Source organism: Archocentrus centrarchus, chromosome 14 (assembly GCF_007364275.1).
Source record: "Archocentrus centrarchus isolate MPI-CPG fArcCen1 chromosome 14, fArcCen1, whole genome shotgun sequence".
Lineage (NCBI taxonomy): Eukaryota > Metazoa > Chordata > Actinopteri > Cichliformes > Cichlidae > Archocentrus > Archocentrus centrarchus.
Window position 1 is genome coordinate 12,178,803 of NC_044359.1, and position 18,513 is coordinate 12,197,315.

An 18,513-nucleotide genomic window follows, 5' to 3' on the forward strand; every position below is an offset into this window, starting at 1 on the left:
AACCAATTAAAATTACTGTTGTTATATATATATATATATATATATATATATATATATATATATATATATATATATATATATATATATATATATATATATAAAACTGTGTTTCTTCTTTTATAGATTGGGGGGGCACTGTGTTTACTTTACACTATGTTGCATGCATGTGGTTATTTTTGATCATATATATATATATATATATATATATATATATATATATAATATTGCATCTGGTTATTTTTGATCACTGCAGTGTTTGAATCTGTTCAATTTATCATGCGGGCCCGCTGGTGAAATAAATGTTGTTAAAATGTCTTAAACTCGATATCTGCACTAAAATGAACAGTTTTTGTTTCGACCTGGCCGCGTTGTTTTTGGCTGAATAAAATGTAAACGTTGACGACACATTTGAAAACAAGTGCTGGATTTTATGAGCATTTTCGGTGCATTTCTGCGTGTTTTTACAACACAAGTTTGTAAAGCCACTGCAGCCAGTGGGCAGAGTTGCACAGTTTGACTCAAATTAACCACTGATATAAAGAAGTTTCATTGGGGAGCAACTGCACATATCTGGCAGGGACATTGATTTCTCAGAAATGTTTGGTGAAATAGTTTATTACATGCGGTCTGTTTATCAGCGGTCTTCTGGAAACCTGTCTCAGTACTGTACCAGACAAGCCTATAAAGAGAAATGTTTGTGTAGTCCAGCCTGACAGGTAGATTTGTGCTTTCTCCCTCAGAGAGAGCACTCGGTGAGAAAACCCCCCTCAGCACTGAGTGCATGGCACATGATTTATTGTGCCTGTTAAAATGCAAATGAAGCAATGGGCAGAGGAAAAAAACAAGTGTTTTCTGCAACACTGTAGTCACCTATAAGCACGCAGAGCTCTTGTATGCTCTTGCTATTTTCATCACAACCATCAGAGAAATTGAAGGTTTGCATACCAGGGCAGCCAGAAAGAGGAAGATAGTGGATTTGAATTAAATGTCTCAGTTGGCCTCGGGCTGTGCTTTCACTTCTGAATGTATCTGTCATCTGTAAGCACAAACATAACATCTTTGAGAGGCATGAAAATTCAGATTTTTTTTTTCTTTTTTAATCAATGTTTGCAAAGTCTGCAATATAGCTGTCCACAAGCTGCGTCCCATGAAAGGCCAAAAATCCACAGATTTCCTCAAGATGTTTTGAAGTCTGCATTTGAAGACTGTTGTGTGTGTCAACAAAATTGTTTCCACTTCAAAGGCCAAGAGAATTGTAGCCTTCATTTGGTCTAATTTATGTCTTTCAGTCTCTTTTTAACAGTGCAATTGCACGGTGATTTTTTTTTTTTTTTTTAAAGTGTTTACATTTTACATATTAATGTGACATAAACTGGACCAATTCATATTTTTTCTCATTATGGAAATAAGGTTTCATCTTGGTTCCAAACATTCATCAATATGTAGGTGATTTAAATCACTAGCAAACAGTATGAGGGAAATCATACTAAAATAACGTGTATTTCATACGTGTGAGATTAACATAAGTGTGTGCGTGTGTGTATGTTTTAAACACAGGTAAAGAGCCAGCAGAGCTGCTAACATATAAATATGCTCTTTACTTGGAAACAAAAATTCACTGGATCTGACAGTCGCTGCTTTGCTGCAGCAGAAAGAGACGCTGGCTCCGATTTCTACTTTCCCCCCACGTGATCACTCAGCTGTGGAGAATGACAGTTTTCGATGCCAGTGTAGATTTAATGGAACTGACACTAAATCGTCCTGTTCGTTGTGGATACTTCAGATCAAAGTCTGTTTTGCTGGAGTAACTAGTGTACACTGATGGGGCAGTGCATTACACTATATTTGGCCTTTTATCTAGAGAGTAGGGAACGTGTGAAACCACAAACTGAGCAGAAAACTGAAAGCAGCATTGCTCACAGCTCCTCCTTACAGTGCTAATGTTGCTGTCATTTATTTATACTTTAAGCTTTTCGGATATGCTGCGGGCTGTGCTGAGGCCATTATAAATAGGGCTTCGTTCTGTAGTTCCAGTGAATCACGTCTCCTGAACATATTTGTCAGTGGCTGATCCTTTCCCTTTTTCCCATATCCAAGGCTGCGGGTATAAACAGTTAACATAAAGATGGTCCTCAAATTGCACAGTGCTCACATTCTCCTCAGACACTTTGATGAGCCCTTGATCCTTAGCAGACCCTGGCGAGCCATTACAAGGATCTTTACTGCCTGCAGCAGAGCCAAATTGATACATGTAAGAGACACTTTAATTTAGCTGAAGGTCTTAACATTTGATTGCATACTGGCATGGTATATACTTGCATAAAAACAGGGTTATATAATTTTGACTTTAAATTTTCAGTGGTGATTGTTTAAATTATTTTAAGATTATTTAAATGCGTGCCTTGATTGTCAGAAATTGTAATTATAATTTTGGGAAGTACAGGATGTTCTGATATTACCAGGTTTTTGTTCCAGGTGCTCTGGTTTCCTCCAGTAGTCCAGAGACATGCATTTTAGGTTCATTCATTTTAAATTTACCTTATGGCTGTGAGACAGTTAAAGTGCTTTCAATAAATTTCTGTGTGAATGGATGAATGTGGCTTGTAGTGGTCTGTAGTGCTAAAGCTGACCTGAGGAAAACTGTTTGGAGACTGCAGCATGACCGTGTGCAATGAAGTTATGATTTTGTTACCTATGAAATGGTTGCTTTAAGGAAGGAGACCTGGTCTGCAACCGCCAGCGGTTAGTTGCCATCTTCAGAGTGACTTTGGTGTGTCGTGACTGGAAACAGTCTGCTATCAGTCTGTTATCAGTTTATCAGCGAGGTCAAGTTAGCAAGTACATGCAGTCTGTTTGTCATAATACGAAAATTTGCTGTGCCAAAATGGCAAAAATCACAAATCTGTTGCTGACTACATGCACATAAATTCACATTAACTACTTATATTCAGAGTCCAGCCAGAACCTCATAGATTTGAAGCAGAAATTCCTCCAGAAATACTGACGTAGTTGCTGCAAGACTGCAATTTAATTGCAAAGTGGTATTGGTGCTCGGCAACGGTATAGGAATATAACCAGAATTCAACCAGATGACATATTGCAGACAAGTTGCAGACAAGTTTTTAAATGAGACTGCATTTCTTTGCAAACCTTCACTGGTCTGTCTGAGAGTGATTGCAGTCAGACCTCGATTGTTTGGAGACAAGTTGGCTCCCAGCAGGTGACCTGTACAATTGCCTTGCAATCAAAAGTGGTTGAGGGTGTTACGCACACCGACCTCTGGGTGTGAAGCTCCTTGCAACTGAATTTGAGAAAATACAATTCAGTACAATCACAGGCAACCAAAGGTTTTCACAAGGTTCCCTTCCTGTTTTTACTCAGCTGTGACTGAGCTATAAAACTAGAAATGTCCTGTATAAATGATAAATCCCAACCCTGCACTTAGATACACCTAAATGTTACATATGGACAACATTAAGCCAGTTGAATAAACATGCTGAAAATTGTTTTCCAATTCTCAAAATCTCAGTAAGCAGCCAGATGTGAGTTGAGGATTATCTTGTTCACTGACTATAATGAGAAATCTTATGATACCTGGTTACCATGAATCCTGCTTATTGTGATTCCATTAGGAAAGGATGTGCTTTTTTTCTGAAGCTAGTTTAAGTTGTCCGTGTTTTTTACAGAGTAGTGAACCCCTCCCCATCTTTACCTCTGGAAGACTCCACCTCTGGGATTTGCTTTCTTTACCCAAAGCAGACAGTTAACTTTACTACCTTCTGTACCAGATGCTTTAAAAAAAATAAATAAATAATTACACAATTTATTCAGTTTTCTGTTGTCCCATCCTAACTTTCTTTTTTTTAATGCACAGCTTGCACCAAATAAAAATATATTTTGGGGAAGAAAATACATAGTACAGACCTTTTGAAAAACAGTTGTTATTGGCTCGTGCGCTGAATAATTACAGTGTTATCAGACAGAAATGTCTCTTCTTTTTCTGATTCTTTTTTCCAGAAGAAAGCTGATAACAAGTAAGTCACAGTGTGTAGTGCAACACATTGATTATGTAGTTCATTTGACAGTGGCTTGTTAGATGTGTATTGAAGGTGTTAGCATCAGTTTTGTTGCTCAAATTTGAATCTTTAGAACAGTCATAATTTACATAAAATGTCAATCAATTTGCCATTTTTTAATTAGCTATTACTACTCATATGTATACTAGTGATTATAATTTATGTGCCACTGAGAATCATACAGTTTTCAAACTGTTTTTTCTTAATGTAAAATATTTATGCAAAGGAGTGTTTGTATACTAATGCTGCCATATTGAAACCTCAGGCAGAAATATTAATAGTCATGCAAAAAAAAAAAAAATGTCTCTAAACATGTAACATGCCTATTATAAAAATGCCAAGTGACAAGAACGAGGGGAAGCCTAGAAGGCCTTTAAAGGCTGCCAATGATTTTGTGTTGATTTGTGATTCTGTATGAAATTGAACATAATCAAGTGTTTCGGGCATCGGGGTTGTCAAGAGTAAATATCAAGTTGCCAGAATTAAGGCAGAGATTAGGTTAGTCTCTCTTGCATTATTCATTTTCAGATTCCCTCTAAAAAACAAACACACTTGAGGTTGACTGAAACCTGAAGCACTGCATTAAAAGCCTGACTGCATTCCTCATCATCTCTCTCCCTCTCTCTTTCTAACTTTCTTCCCATCCCATCTCCTCTATATTTAAACCCTCTTCTCCTCCCCTGCCTGTTTTGCTTGTATATCCCCTCTCCCTGTCTTTGCCCCTTCAGATGCCATGGGTGGTGGCTCAGGCCTGGGCACCGGGGCCATTGTAGGCATCCTTATTGTTGTCTTTTTCCTGCTGCTGGTGGGCGTGGATGTCACCTGCTATTTCCTCAACAAGTGCGGACTCCTCATGTGCATTGCTGTTAACTTCTGTGGGAAAGCCGGCCCGGGTGCAAAGAGCAAGGACATCGAGGAGGGCAAGGCAGCGTTCACGTAAGCAGGAATTCTCTTTAAAGAGTATCACTATTTTTGTTTGTTTGTTTGTTTGTTTTGTACCCACAGAGAATTATAAAAAATTCTATTTTTTGAGCACCTCTTCAAAAACACTTCTGATAAACCCACTGCGCAATACCACAAAACCTAAGTTAGAGTGTAGCTGTTTAACCTGGAGCAAACATCAAAACTCTTTCTCAGGAGTTACCTGAGAACAAAACAAAGGTAAAAACAGAGTGAATATTGGGCTTGAAGTTATCTGGTGAATACAAATGAATCCTTATGCTGCTCGGTGTCTGAACAGATTAAACATTATAAAAAACTTGTGTGGCCAAAAGGTTCTGAGAGGATTATAAGTAACTTTAGTATAAAGGCAGTGAGGATCTGCTTATCCAACTCATTTTCTTTCCCTAAGCATCGCTGCCATTTTCTCTGCTGGTAGATATGCACAAGGTGACCACTCGCTTTGGTTTCATGTCTCCCTCTTCATGGCTAAGATAAGTCTGCCCTCCAACTCATCACACGTGGCTTGTTTTCAAACCCCTTTGGAGTGACCTTTGTTTTGTTTTGGATTTTTTCAGCATGTAGGATTAATTTTATAAAGAGGTATAATAACGCTTATCTTTTCCTAAACTTAACCAAGTAGTTTGGGGTCCTAAACCTTGGCGGGCAATGTTTTAAATTGAAATTGAACCAGAAAGAAATAAAACATGAGTTGCAAGAGTGATAACAGAGCAAAACAAAGCAGGACGTGTAGATTTTATGACTCTTTAAAAACAGGATTGTTATCCAGTATTGCCATGGCCAGTGCATTAAGCACCAGTCCTACAGCACCACCTGTGAGGGCAGCATTACCTGATACTGGGACGAGAATACATTGGTGTAACCTAACTTAGCATAAACTACCAGATTACCTCAGCCAAATCTTTCTTTACTAATATAATTTATTTAACATTTTGAAATGGTAGTTTTATACCGCAACAGGTTATTTAAAGAGCAGTTGGTATTAGAGCTATTTCACTAAGTATCACTAAGTCCCATCTTGTCCAGTTACACATTTAAATCAAACACTGCTGATTCTTGCGGGGACATATGTATGTACACCATAAAAAAAATCTTTTAAAGTTTGATCATGAGTTGGAGACAAAACAGCAAATTCCCAAGGTGCTGAACTAAAGTGAAAGCAGGCAGATCCTTATGTTTTATCCTCAGGGAAAGTCCCTCAATTATTCGGCACAGATCATAAATCTTTAATAGTGCTGAAATGCAGTTACTGCATGTTCGCCTCTGATCAAACATTTTGTTCTATGCGTCGAACTGTCCGTCATCATGGCTTTCTAATTCCAACAGCTCACACAAAACAAATTTAGTGAAAGTGCATCACGTGAATTGTAGTTATTTAGCACCCTACATTTAAAGAGGTTACAGCCAGCAGTGCACGCAGCGTAGAGAGCAGCGTGACGATAACAGCAAGGCCTCAGGGACAACCTCCAATCAGGGTCGATGCAGGTGGAGGATGATCAAAGAACACGATAGGACGAGTGTCTGACAGCTTAATGTGCTGCACCTGGGTTTTTGTATTAAAATCAGCCTGTTCATTTGACATCGCTACTGCCAGATTTTTCTCTGCGTAGGGTCGGACAGCGTACCTGCAGATCATGTTAAAGAGTTCACTTGATGCGTTAGCCTAAATCTGTTTCCTTCTGACAACAGCAAAGATGAGTCTAAGGAGCCTATTGTCGAAGTGAGAACAGAGGAAGAAAACACTCCAAACCAAGAAGGGGGGGGTGCCACTGAGCCCAGTGAGACCACACCACTGACAGAACCTGAGTGAGTATCAAGGAGTGCCAAGGGGGCAGAGAGATGAATGGAATCATTGGTTTGTTCTGAGGAGAGATATTTTACAAATATTAAGTTGGTCAGGCCCAGCCTTCATTCAAATATTGTTCTGTTGCACACACCATAATAGTTCTTTTAATTTAATTCCATGCAATAAGCATTTTTTATGCCGGGCTAAAATGTCCACAGTGGACATTCAAAAAAAACTGAGTCTGCAAGTGTTGGTCTGTATGCATGACCACAGACCCACGATGCAGGCTGCAGAGAGCTGCATGTTTGGTTGCGCTCTTCATTTTGCAGATTTTGTCATTTTTAAGTACAATTAATTTGCTCGACATCCCGTTTGGGCACACTTTTCAGACTGTGTGCTGGGAAACTGTTCAAGAGACATCCCTGATTTAAGACATCCCTAGTATGCACCCAAGACGTGTTGCAATGTTATTTGTACAACAACATCTGTGAGAGGAAATAAAGCAAGAAGCAAAGCAACCAACGTAACAATTATCACTGTACACTGTTGTTGAAACTTCAGTCGTTTCATATCAAAGTCGAGCAGTGTCGACTCTCCTCCTGAGTGAGTTTGCCGAGGTGCATAAATCATTCAGACACATTCAAAGCAAGAACAAACACCACCTTCTGCTGGGAAAGCTGCTGGTGAAAGACATCTGAGCAGCTTAATCCTGAAACCCCTTTCATTCTCTTTATACTTTGTTGTTGGATTGTTTTATGTTTTCCCTCCACAAATATTTTGTTGCTAACATTTTGATTGTGTAGTCTCTTTTTTCCACTGCAGCACAATAGAACCTAATCTGCCTTGTTTATGCCCTGACGTGCACTCTCCCTCTACCTCTTATTTTTCTTGCTGTCCTTTATTCCCTCACTTTTCTGCCCTATGCTTCCTCCCCTGTGCCCACTCCCTATATTTCCCTCTCCTGCCTTGATTACCTTGTTTCTCCTGCTCCTCCCCACCAAACAGGCCTGCTGCTGCAGACACCACCCCCATGGTGGCAAATCTGCTGTCCTCCACAGCTGCTAACTCAGTTGCTGGGAGCTTTAGCACGGTGCAAAGCAGTCCTGCTAGTGTGAGAACCACACTAACAACCAACACCTCCAGCCCAACCAAAGTGGCTCCTGCCAAGTCCTACCCCAAAACCTGCCCTACTGCCAATTCCAGTTCACTTAAAGCTAACCCCCAACCTGATGTTGGACCACTGGTTGACCTGAGTGACCCCCCTAAAGTTGCCACATCTTCCAACCCAACACCCCTTGAATCAGAGCTAGTCAGCCCGCACTCTGCTAATGCTGATGGGCCACAAAGTCAGCGTGACTCAGTCAAAGCCCCTGAGAGCACCCAGAATAAGGACTTACAAGTAGATGACCCAGCCAAGGATGTTCCTAATGCCCTGTGCACAGACTCGACCACACCAGCCCAAAATGAGTATGAGCACTTCCATTTCTATATTTGTTGAAGTGTCCCTTTGGTTCTGATAGCATCCTTTTAGCTCCTAAGCCTGCCAATTCAAAGGGAAAATTCCACTTATAGAACGTCAGACTTCCCCACTGCAGTTTTGCACTCATCAGGCATGTTGCAGAAAACAGTAGGCAACCTAACAGGTTAAGATTTATAAAGTAAGTCTAAATGATTTTCATCAGTGTTTTTAAGCTGTGCTGCATTAGTGGCTGTTGCCTGGTATCAGTATTATAAATTGTTGTCAAGGCTGAGGTGGTGGTAGAAACATCTCCAGCAGCAGCAGCTACATTAAACCCAATTTAAAGACAAAAACAGCTAAAAATAATCCAGCTTAAAGAAAGAGAACAGCTTTGGTTGTAGACAGGTTCTAATTTTCAAAAGTTGCACGAGTAGCTGATGATATTTGATTTATTTTTATACACCCACCTTTTCTTTAAAATATATGTACCCATTATTCCGAACACTAAATTGCAATTTATACAGGCACATTCTGAATTTTAGGAGTGTGCATGGGTGGAATTTTCCTGTCATGGTAGCAAGGCTAATGATCTACTGGGATGCTACCAGTGTAAAATGCTACCAGCATGCCTGTCATCATTCAATATCCACCACCTTCCTCCACCTGTTTGTTTATTCACCTAGTAGAGACAGCCTTTCTCTGACCATACATCCAAGACATTTCAGATTCCTCATCATCATGGGCAGAATGTAACTAAATAATGCTTTTTTTTTTTTTTTTTTGCAGACTACATTTTGTTCACATTCCAGTTATGCCATCCAGCAATACCCACTTTGTTCTAACATACGAAAGATATAAGCAACAAGTGGTGCTGGGACACAGCAATCCCTGCCCCCCCCCCCCCGCCCGCCCGCCCGCCAGACGTTTTAGCTGATTTGACCGCGGTCCATCTCATAAAAGAGTTGCACTCCAAATCACCGAGATAACACCGAGGTCCCGTTGTCCATGCTCATAATTTTCCAAGGTTTAAAAAGTTTAACTTACTTTCACTTTATGAATTTAAATGGAGTTTCCCATGTTACATTCAACAAGCCTGCAAATCCAGAATCTGGATCAGATCAGTTTCACTTTTAAACCATGTTTAAGCATGAAAAGATGCTTTCAATGAATGAAAATCCTGTCAGCCGGCAGGGCAGCAGAATATTTAGGTGGCACGAGTGCCCTGGAAGCTCAAGTCCTAGAACACATAATTACCAAGTGTCAGTAGATCTAAATGAGCCTCAGTGACTTCATTCACCATAACAATTCAAAAGCAAATGGCTAAGTAAGAACCAGGAATAAGAAATGCTGAAATTATGATAATTATAAATTACTGAGAACACTGTCATTTTCTGTGATTGGCGTTATTATGGTAAGAACTAAGTCGTCTGAGATGTTTAGCAGAAGCGTCTATGGCATCAGTTTGAACATGCTAGGTCACATCGTTCTTGAGTTATTACATTCACAAGATATTCAGAAAACCTGACCTCTAACCTCTAACCTTAACCTAATTATGGCAAAAATGTAATCAAGTGATCCAGGGGCCATCTTTCATGTAAACTGGGTATGAATCTTACTGTTAGCTTTGCTGTAAGATTATTAATAAACAAACAGACAAACATACCAAAAACAACACCCTGTTCCCTCCTCCAGGGGGACTGGTGACCTGCATCCCTGAATTTATGGGTATCACCATTATTATCCTCAGTAGTACTCACCAAGTTAATTGCAAATATTTGAAGCATCAATAGTTGCACAAAGAGAAAGTTTATAAGAAAATCTTTTAGTCAAACTGAAGAGAAAAGGTTGGATTTACCGGAGCACCGTAAACACCGATCACACATTACACACCTTGTCCTTCTTGAACATTAAAGTTGTGCCGTGATACTGCACACACATGAGTTTCCTATGCCTAACGCACTAATTCTGCATCTAATTCTTTCTCATGTAAAGAATGACAAATTGCAGCGCTGCAGATGAGCTCGGTCCAACAGAAATCAGTCACTGTTACGTTCTGCGTTTGTATTTTCAGCAGAACCCCAACTCTTTGGAAACAGGCTTTCAAAAAAAGAAGTGATTCCAGGAAGCAGTGACCAGTCCGTCCATCCCGGTCTTTAAATTGGCACCGTTTTCTTTGCTGTAAAGCTGTCAAACAGCAACACAACTTTCAGTGAAACAGAAGTACATCTTTAGGGTGCTAGACTCAATTTAAAATGGGATTTAACTATTTGCCTGGTTTTATGAGTACTCTGTTGATCATAAGCTTCAGAAATAATGGTCAAAACTATTAAACTAATCCTTACAGTGTTAAAATCATAAATCATATGCCAGTCCTTATGGTGCAAATAATTTTGTATTTAATTCAACTGCTAGCTTAAAACAAGCAGCAGTGAGTGAATGCCACAGAATAAAACCTAAGCTAGCTGCAGTTAATAGACTGTAAAAGATCCGGTTGTTGGTGCTTAGTTTCCCCATTGCTGGGATCTGTTTAAAAGACAAGCTTCAAGTCCTGCTGCACTATGCGAAATGTTTGTTCAATCAAGACTTGAGAAACATCTTTCTATAGAGATCTCAGCACACGAATCTTCAGTTGAAATTGTTCAAGTAAATTAAACAATTCACAAAGCAGCAGCTTTACTCTTCGCTGTCCTCTTCATTTTGATAAGATAAGAGATGCTGAGGGCCAAAAGAAAATCGTCAGTCCCTCAAATGTCTCCCAGACACTTCTGTTTTCTGTCTTAATTCTTGTAGACGCTGTCATTTCAGTGGTGGTGTGACAGGTTATTATTTGGAGTTTTTGGCCCTAGGAGTTTGCAGATTTTTCCTGATTTTTCTGACAGTCTGTGAGGACGGCGAGAAAAAGCTGCAGAAGATAAATTACAGAGTCTTACTGACAGTCACTCCTCTTTCTCTGCCTTCTTCATCTCGTACTTTACTCACTCGGATGGCCAGAGGAAGATGTCAGTGATGAAGTATGTGGAGTTGAGAGCTAGTTGGAAGCAGGGCTCTTGTCAGCTCAACATCACCTTGATAAAACCAAACTTGTCATCGGGGGGATTTTTCTTCATAACTCTGACAGGACTGAAGCACAGCTCTCCCACTGATCTATGCGGTGATCCTTCTTCAGCATCCCGACACTAAAGTGTCTTGTCAGACTTCTTGTGGGTGTATTGGATATCTGAGTGGTATCGTCCTTCTCTGGACTTATTTTAACAACTGGACAGTGAATATGTGCCCTTACAAATGTAACATTATTATATGTTTTACATTCATTATTATTATTACCAGATTGTAAATCTCTCTTTAATAGTGATCTAGTTGACCTAAGGTGACCTTGAGTCAGTTGTTTTTGGTGATGTAAGGACAGTGTGACTAATAGCCTGCATAGCTGTTTAGAAGATTGCCGGTGCTTGAAATACAGTTACAGCACTAATGAAAGTAATTTGGTTCCTACTGACTTGAGAGGAACTTGAAACTTGAGTAACTGCATAAATGACTCTCCGATGTGAATTCTACAGCGTAAAGGTCAAAAGCTGCAGCAGGCTGATTATAGAAGAGAGGGTTTAAGTGGTTCGCCCTGTCACCTCATATCAGAAAGGTCCTGGGTTAGATTACTCCGGCTGGCTGGGGCACCGCACGCCATCCCTGTGCCCATGTGGAATCTCTCTGGATGCTTCAGCTTCCTCCTGCAGTCCAAAGGCTTTGCCGTTTTGGTTAATTGGTCATTCTAAATTGTCCATAGGTGTGGATGTTAGCCTATGATGGACCGGTGACCGGCATCCCTAAATTGGATAAGCAGTTAAGAAAATGGGATAGATGGGTTTCAGATGGATTTCCTCTGTTTGACGGGTTTTATTACACGCTGAGTAAACGTGCCACAGCTGCCTTTGTTAATCCAAGCAACATGAGCCTGATGTTTGACATTAGCGCAGTCCAGCTAAAATCACGGGGCTACTGTTTAGTCATAATCCTGCCAACACCAACAACAACATCTCCTGGGCATTATTAACACACTTCTACAAGTTGGGTGGAACTTTTTATCCTGATATTTTGGTGCCAACAACAGAGTCACTCTGAAATTGGATTCAAATATTAGTGGAGTGAAAATGTAAAGTGAACTTTTTGTAATGATGACTTCTGAGTCATGACATTGCTGTGAAAAAAAGTATTTGCCCCCTTCCTGAGTTCTTAATTTTTTTTTTTGCATATTTATCACACTTACATGTTTTGGATCATCAAACTGATTTTAATATTAGACAAGTAAATATAAAAATGCTGTTTTTAAATGATGATTTCAGGAAAAGCTATCCAAACCTACCTGACATGTGAAAAAGTAACTGCCCCCAAAACCTAATAACTGCTCCTGCCACCCTTGGCAGCAAGAACTGCAGTCAAGTGTAGCACTTGTGTCACAATCAGACAGATGTATGAGCTACTGGACCAGTTCTAGGTTCGCTGGAGCAGTGGAGCAAAGCACAGTGAAGAGACCAGAACCAGGGACCCTTAAATGGAAAGCCGGCACTTTTAATAAAACAAAAAGCATTAAACAGGAACACTTACAATTAATGTCAAATAGATCGCACTCAACTCAGAATACCAATTGAGTATGAGTAGAACCCACTCAACACAACAACAGCATGAAATATAACAGTATTCAATACAATAACTTGGATTCAGTTCAACAGTTTCAGATTGATCCAGTTCAGTTCAATAGTTCGATTCAGATTGATCCAGTTCAGTTCAATAGTTCAATTCAGATCAGAAAAGGGGAAATCCGGAATCCTGCTGCCATAAAGCAGCAAGCAGAAGCACACAAAATTGTCTCACTATATGAGCAATATCAAACCGTATTCTGTCGATCCGGTTGCTGTCAGTCTTTAAGCTCGAGTCTCATGGGTCAGGCTCGCCATCCAATATCCTGTGTGTGTGTGTGCGGGTCGTCTGCCGCCACCGCACGAAGAAAAGGGAGAGAGAGATCCAGGCCTCGTCCGACACCCAGAAAGCTCTTCCCGACAACTGAAGCACACACTAAAAACCTGGCCTGCATAACAGGCCATGCAGAAAACTTAATTTACTATATAGGAATCATTACAAGAACAGAATACACTCTTTCTGCCTCCTTGTGAGAAGAGAAAGGAAAGGAAAATGGCGGCAGCTTTTTCCTCTCGCGGCTAACATCGTTTGCAATGAAACGCACACTTAAATCTTAACATAAGCTATACACATATTCACGTTTGGTTATGCACATTAACTCAAAACACAACGTTATCATTAAAGCGATCAGTTTTCCACTTTTACCGATTAACTTCGGGGTCTCGTTTACTCCATTTGCTCGTCTAAAACACACTTTTCTCAAATACAAAAGAAACATCATGAAACTCACCAAAACTTCTCTGGTTATTGTTCTTAGGCTCTCAATAGTCACTGATTTCCCTTTGGATCAGAAAACCTCCGTATTTCCAGGGAAAATGTTCTCGATCCACACAGCTACATCACCTCTCTGGTATCGCTAACTGTTTTTTCCTCCAACACTACGCTCACAGGAAGAGGGGGGAAGGGCACGTTAAAGGGGCATACCCACAACTCACTTTTTGTTTGGTGAGCTTAATACTAATGTTTCAACCTTCTTTTACAAGTTATCTGCAACATAAATTATATAATTAAAACTTAATATTTAATGTAATTTAGTGTGACGATTTTCTATTGCATTACTGCAATATTTGTAACCTGGGTTACATCCTCCCCTCCTTTTCCCATGCACGTCCCTGTGCATGACATAATTACACTGTCAACACTCTAGATTGTGTAGGCTCATTCAAAGAGTCTGTAATCACTGCACTTAAACTGTGGAATAATGATTGGACTACTGTGACCAATGGGTTCCCCAGCTCGGGATAAGTCAGTCTCTGTGCAGGTACTCTGCGTCTGGTAGATCTCCTTAAATAGTCATTGTCACAGTCTCCAGTATGATCAGTTTGTCTAGTTTCATCATGGTTTGTGTCTGGAGGAGTGCTAACTCGATCTTCCTCACATTGGCTGTGTGTTTCATCATCTTGGCCTGGGAAAGTCCTCTCGTCAGAGTCTGTTCCAAGTGTGTCGTTCTCGACTGGATTGGTTTCTGGTGGATTTACCTCCAAAGAACTCAGTTTGTGCAAGGTGCTATCCTCTAGGCTCACATTGGGTAGGTTAGTCACAGCAGTTGCTCTTGGAGTGGTGCAATGAGGAACTACGTCTGAGGCCTGTTCAACTACAGGCACATGAGGTGGTTCAGGTGTGCTGCCAACCATAAGTGATGGACCAACCACAGGGGTATGACGGGGGTCTGCAGTTTCCACCATTATATCCCTGTAACCATAGAGGAAAGGGTAGCTATCTCCTGAATCAGATTCTCGCTCCTCTGAGTGATCTGAATTGTCAGTCCTTGAGTACTGACGAGTCTTTGGTCGCCTGGGTTTTTCCTTTACAGGGTTCTCAATTTCAGCTGAGGTAGCAGAAAGGAATCCACAAGGTAATAACAAATCACGGTGGAGAGTTCTTAATGGGCCATCTTTAGTCTCAGGCCTCACAACATAGACTGGAATGTCACCTGACTGTCTCACTACAATATACACATCTGACTCCCACTTGTCAGCCAGCTTGTTCTTGCCTCTGAGCCGAACATTTCTAACCAAAACTCTGTCACCTGCTTCCAAAGTGGATTCGACAACCTTTTTGTCAAATCTTGCTTTATTGCGATCTGCCGTTTTCCTTGCCATTTCTGTTGCTACTCTGTAGCTCTCTTCGAGGTGTGATTTCAGACTGCGAACATATTGTGAGTGTGACACAGACTGATGAGTGACTGGTAGGCCGAAGGCCAAATCAACCGGCAATCTTGGTTGCCGCCCGAACATAAGTTCATAGGGGGTGAAGCCAGTGACCTCATTTTTAGTACAGTTATAAGCATGTACTAAAGGCTTGACATATTCCCGCCAATGGCTCTTTTTCTTGTTATCAAGCGTACCCAACATATTCAACAGGGTCCTGTTGAAACGCTCAACTGGATTCCCCCTTGGATGGTATGGTGTAGTACGTATCTTTTGAATACCAGCCAACTCACAAAGTTCCTTAATCATATGCGACTCGAAGTCTGGGCCTTGATCACTATGGAGTCTTTCTGGAATACCATAATGAACAACAAAGTGCTCCCACAAACACTTGGCAACAGTCTTTGCCTTTTGGTTCGGGGTAGGTATGGCCACTGCATATTTTGTAAAGTGGTCTGTGATGACCAGAATATCTTTGGTGTTACTTGAGTCTGGCTCTAAGGTGAGAAAGTCCATGCATACAAGCTCAAGGGGGCGTGTAGCTATGATGTTCAGAAGTGGGGCAGCCTTTTCTGGTGAAACCTTGCGCCGTATGCAGCGGTCGCAAGTTTTGATTTTGCTCTCTACTTCAATGGCCATCTTAGGCCAGTAAAACCGTTTGCGAACTAGGTCTATGGTTCGCTCTACACCCATGTGTCCCATGTCATCATGCAGACTCTTTAGGACTAAGGATCTCAACTCTTCAGGCAACACTAACTGATATTGTGTTGATGCGCCCTCTTGTCGCTTTCGGTACAGTACACCATCTCTGACTATAACTCGATTCCACTCTCTCAATAGAAGACCCAGCTCAGGGGCTTCTGTTCTGAGGGATGGTGGAGGTCTCTCCCCCGACTCCATCTGGTTGAGCACTGTTCGGATGCACACGTCATCCTGCTGTTTGCTCCTCAATTCAGATGCTGTAAAGTGAGGGATGACAGGCAAGCCACCAAGCTGCTCTTCATCCTGAAAGCTTTCTGGAATGGCTTTCGGATGGTGAGCGAGTGATAAGACTAAAGAGGTGCTAGGCACTGGCTCTTCAGGCCTATCAGCCGAGAGATGATGGACTAGATGCTTCTCACATATGGCTTTGACTGCACTTTCACTAAGATGTCTCTTTGTGAACTGCTGTATTCTTTCTAGCTCTTTCTTTGACAGCATATCATCAGGTTGGATTTCATGGGGTCGTCTGGACAGCCCATCTGCATCCTGGTTTTGCTTTCCTGCTCTGTACTGCAACTGGAAATCGAACGTTGACAGAGCTGCTAACCATCTGTAGCTTGTAGCATCAAGCTTGGCAGAGGTGAGAATATATGTTAGCGGGTTGCTATCAGTGACAACCAGGAATGGACTGCCATAAAGGTAGTCTTGGAATTTTTCAGTTACTGCCCATTTAAGGGCAAGAAACTCCAACTTGTGGGCAGGGTACCTTGTTTCACATCTAGACAAACCCCGGCTTGCGTAGGCTATAACCCGCTTCTGGCCCTGTTGCTCCTGGTAAAGAGCGGCACCAAGACCTGAAACGCTAGCGTCTGTGTGCAGAACATAAGGCAGTTTAGGGTCAGCAAACCCTAGAACAGGAGCAGTAGTTAACTTCACAATAATGGAGTCAAATGCTTCTTGGCAAGCCAGAGTCCATCTATTCCCAAAAGAGTCTTTAGGATTGTGGTATTTCCCAGCTGCTGCATGGGCACCAGAGTGTTTTCGTGAGGGTGGGTAACCTGCAGTGAGTTCATTGAGGGGTTTCACGACCTTTGAATAGTCCTTGATGAATCTGCGGTAATAACCACAGAAGCCCAAGAATGTTCTCAACTCCTTCAGATTGTTTGGTTTTGGCCAGGTTTTTAAAGCTGCAATCTTTTCAGGATCTGTCTCAATGCCTTCTTCGGAGATAATGTGGCCTAAGTATTTCACTGAGCTCTGGAAAAACTTGCATTTTTCTAAGGAGACAGTTTCAGGCCATACTCCTTCAGACGGGAGAGAACCCGCAGCAGTCTTTCCTCATGCTCCTCCAATGTTGAGGAGAAGACAATGAGATCATCCAGAAAAACCAATGCTTGTTTCAAGTTCAGCTCCCCCATGCAACGCTCCATGAGCCTCTGGAAAGTGCTTGGGGCATTCGTGATCCCTTGAGGCATCCTATTGAATTCAAAGAATCCTAGGGGGCAGACAAATGCAGTTTTGTGCTTGTCTGATTCTTCCATTTCTATCTGGTAAAAACCAGATTTGAGGTCCAAAACAGAGAACCATTTGGACCCAGTCAATGCTGAAAAAGATTCCTCCAAGTTAGGCAGGGCATAAGAGTCCTTTACCGTTTGGAGATTCAGCTTTCGGTAGTCTATACAGAGTCTGACATCACCATTCTTTTTCTTGACCACCACAATTGGAGAAGAGAAGGGTGATTCAGATTCTCTGATGACTTCTGCATCAAGAAGTTGCTGTAGGTGGTTACGTACAGCCTCTATATCTTGAGGGTGGATTGGCCTTGCTCTGTGTTTAAAAGGTGTCTCATCACAAAGATTTATGTGATGTTTTATTTTATTGGTGCGGCCAAAATCGAGATCGTGGTGTGAAAACACCTCTGGCATGGAATTCAATTTGTCAGTTATTCTCTCCTTCCACTCACTGGGTATGGGAGAGTTTCCAAAGTCAAAGTTCAACTTTGATTCGTGCTCAGGATTGGCAGAAAGGACTTTGCCTTGGTCAATAGACCGAACACTCTGAATGGCATGTATTTCTGCTATCACAGTCTTTGGTGAAAGAGTAATAGCATGGTCTGACTCATTTTTGAGGACCACTGGTATGCAGCATGGCAGTTTGGATGGCAGGGTTGCTAGCCCGTCAGTGACTAGTAAGCCGCCAGGTAGGGAGGTTGACCTTGGAGATTCGACCATCACCCACTTCCCAACATTTCGGATTCGGCAGCTTATTGACCCCTCCAAAACTGTTGTCTGACCAGCCTCAGTGGTTTGAGGGTCCGTGCTACGCAGTTTCACTTCCGCCAGGCTACAGTCAGCCTGATGCCTTTTCCTGGCTTCCAAGGTCTTTAAGACCACTTTGTAGCCATAGGGAAGTAAATGATGGGTTTGGGAAGCAATGTTTGTGTACTGCTCATAAAAGACATCTAAGGCATTGGTGCCGATCAATGGTGATGAAAAACCTGGACGTACATCGGGTACGATCAGGGCTAGGGTTGGCACGTCAATGTCTGCACCCAATAAGCTCTTAGGAAACCGGACTGTTGTTTCAACGTACCCAAGATAAGGCACATTCTGACCATTTGCTCCCTCTACTTCTAGCAAGTCATTTAAGGGATGAATTGGTAATTTGGACAAGTTCTCCTGGTAGAAC

The 18,513-nt window shown here is 41.5% G+C and overlaps 1 protein-coding gene across 10 annotated transcripts in view; it reads left to right on the forward strand.

Moving 5' to 3' along the window:
* ncam1a (neural cell adhesion molecule 1a) overlaps positions 1-18,513 on the forward strand; it is a 259,779-nt gene that overhangs the window by 234,348 nt on the left and 6,918 nt on the right. For 5 of the 10 annotated variants that reach the window (XM_030747101.1, XM_030747102.1, XM_030747104.1 and 2 more), the window contains 3 exons: positions 4,805-5,012; positions 6,726-6,842; positions 7,828-8,289. In XM_030747101.1, coding sequence (XP_030602961.1) covers positions 4,805-5,012; positions 6,726-6,842; positions 7,828-8,289 — 787 coding nt within the window. The remainder of the gene's footprint in view (positions 1-4,804; positions 5,013-6,725; positions 6,843-7,827; positions 8,290-18,513) is intronic. The other 5 variants (XM_030747107.1, XM_030747106.1, XM_030747108.1 and 2 more) reach the window with 1 other exon arrangement.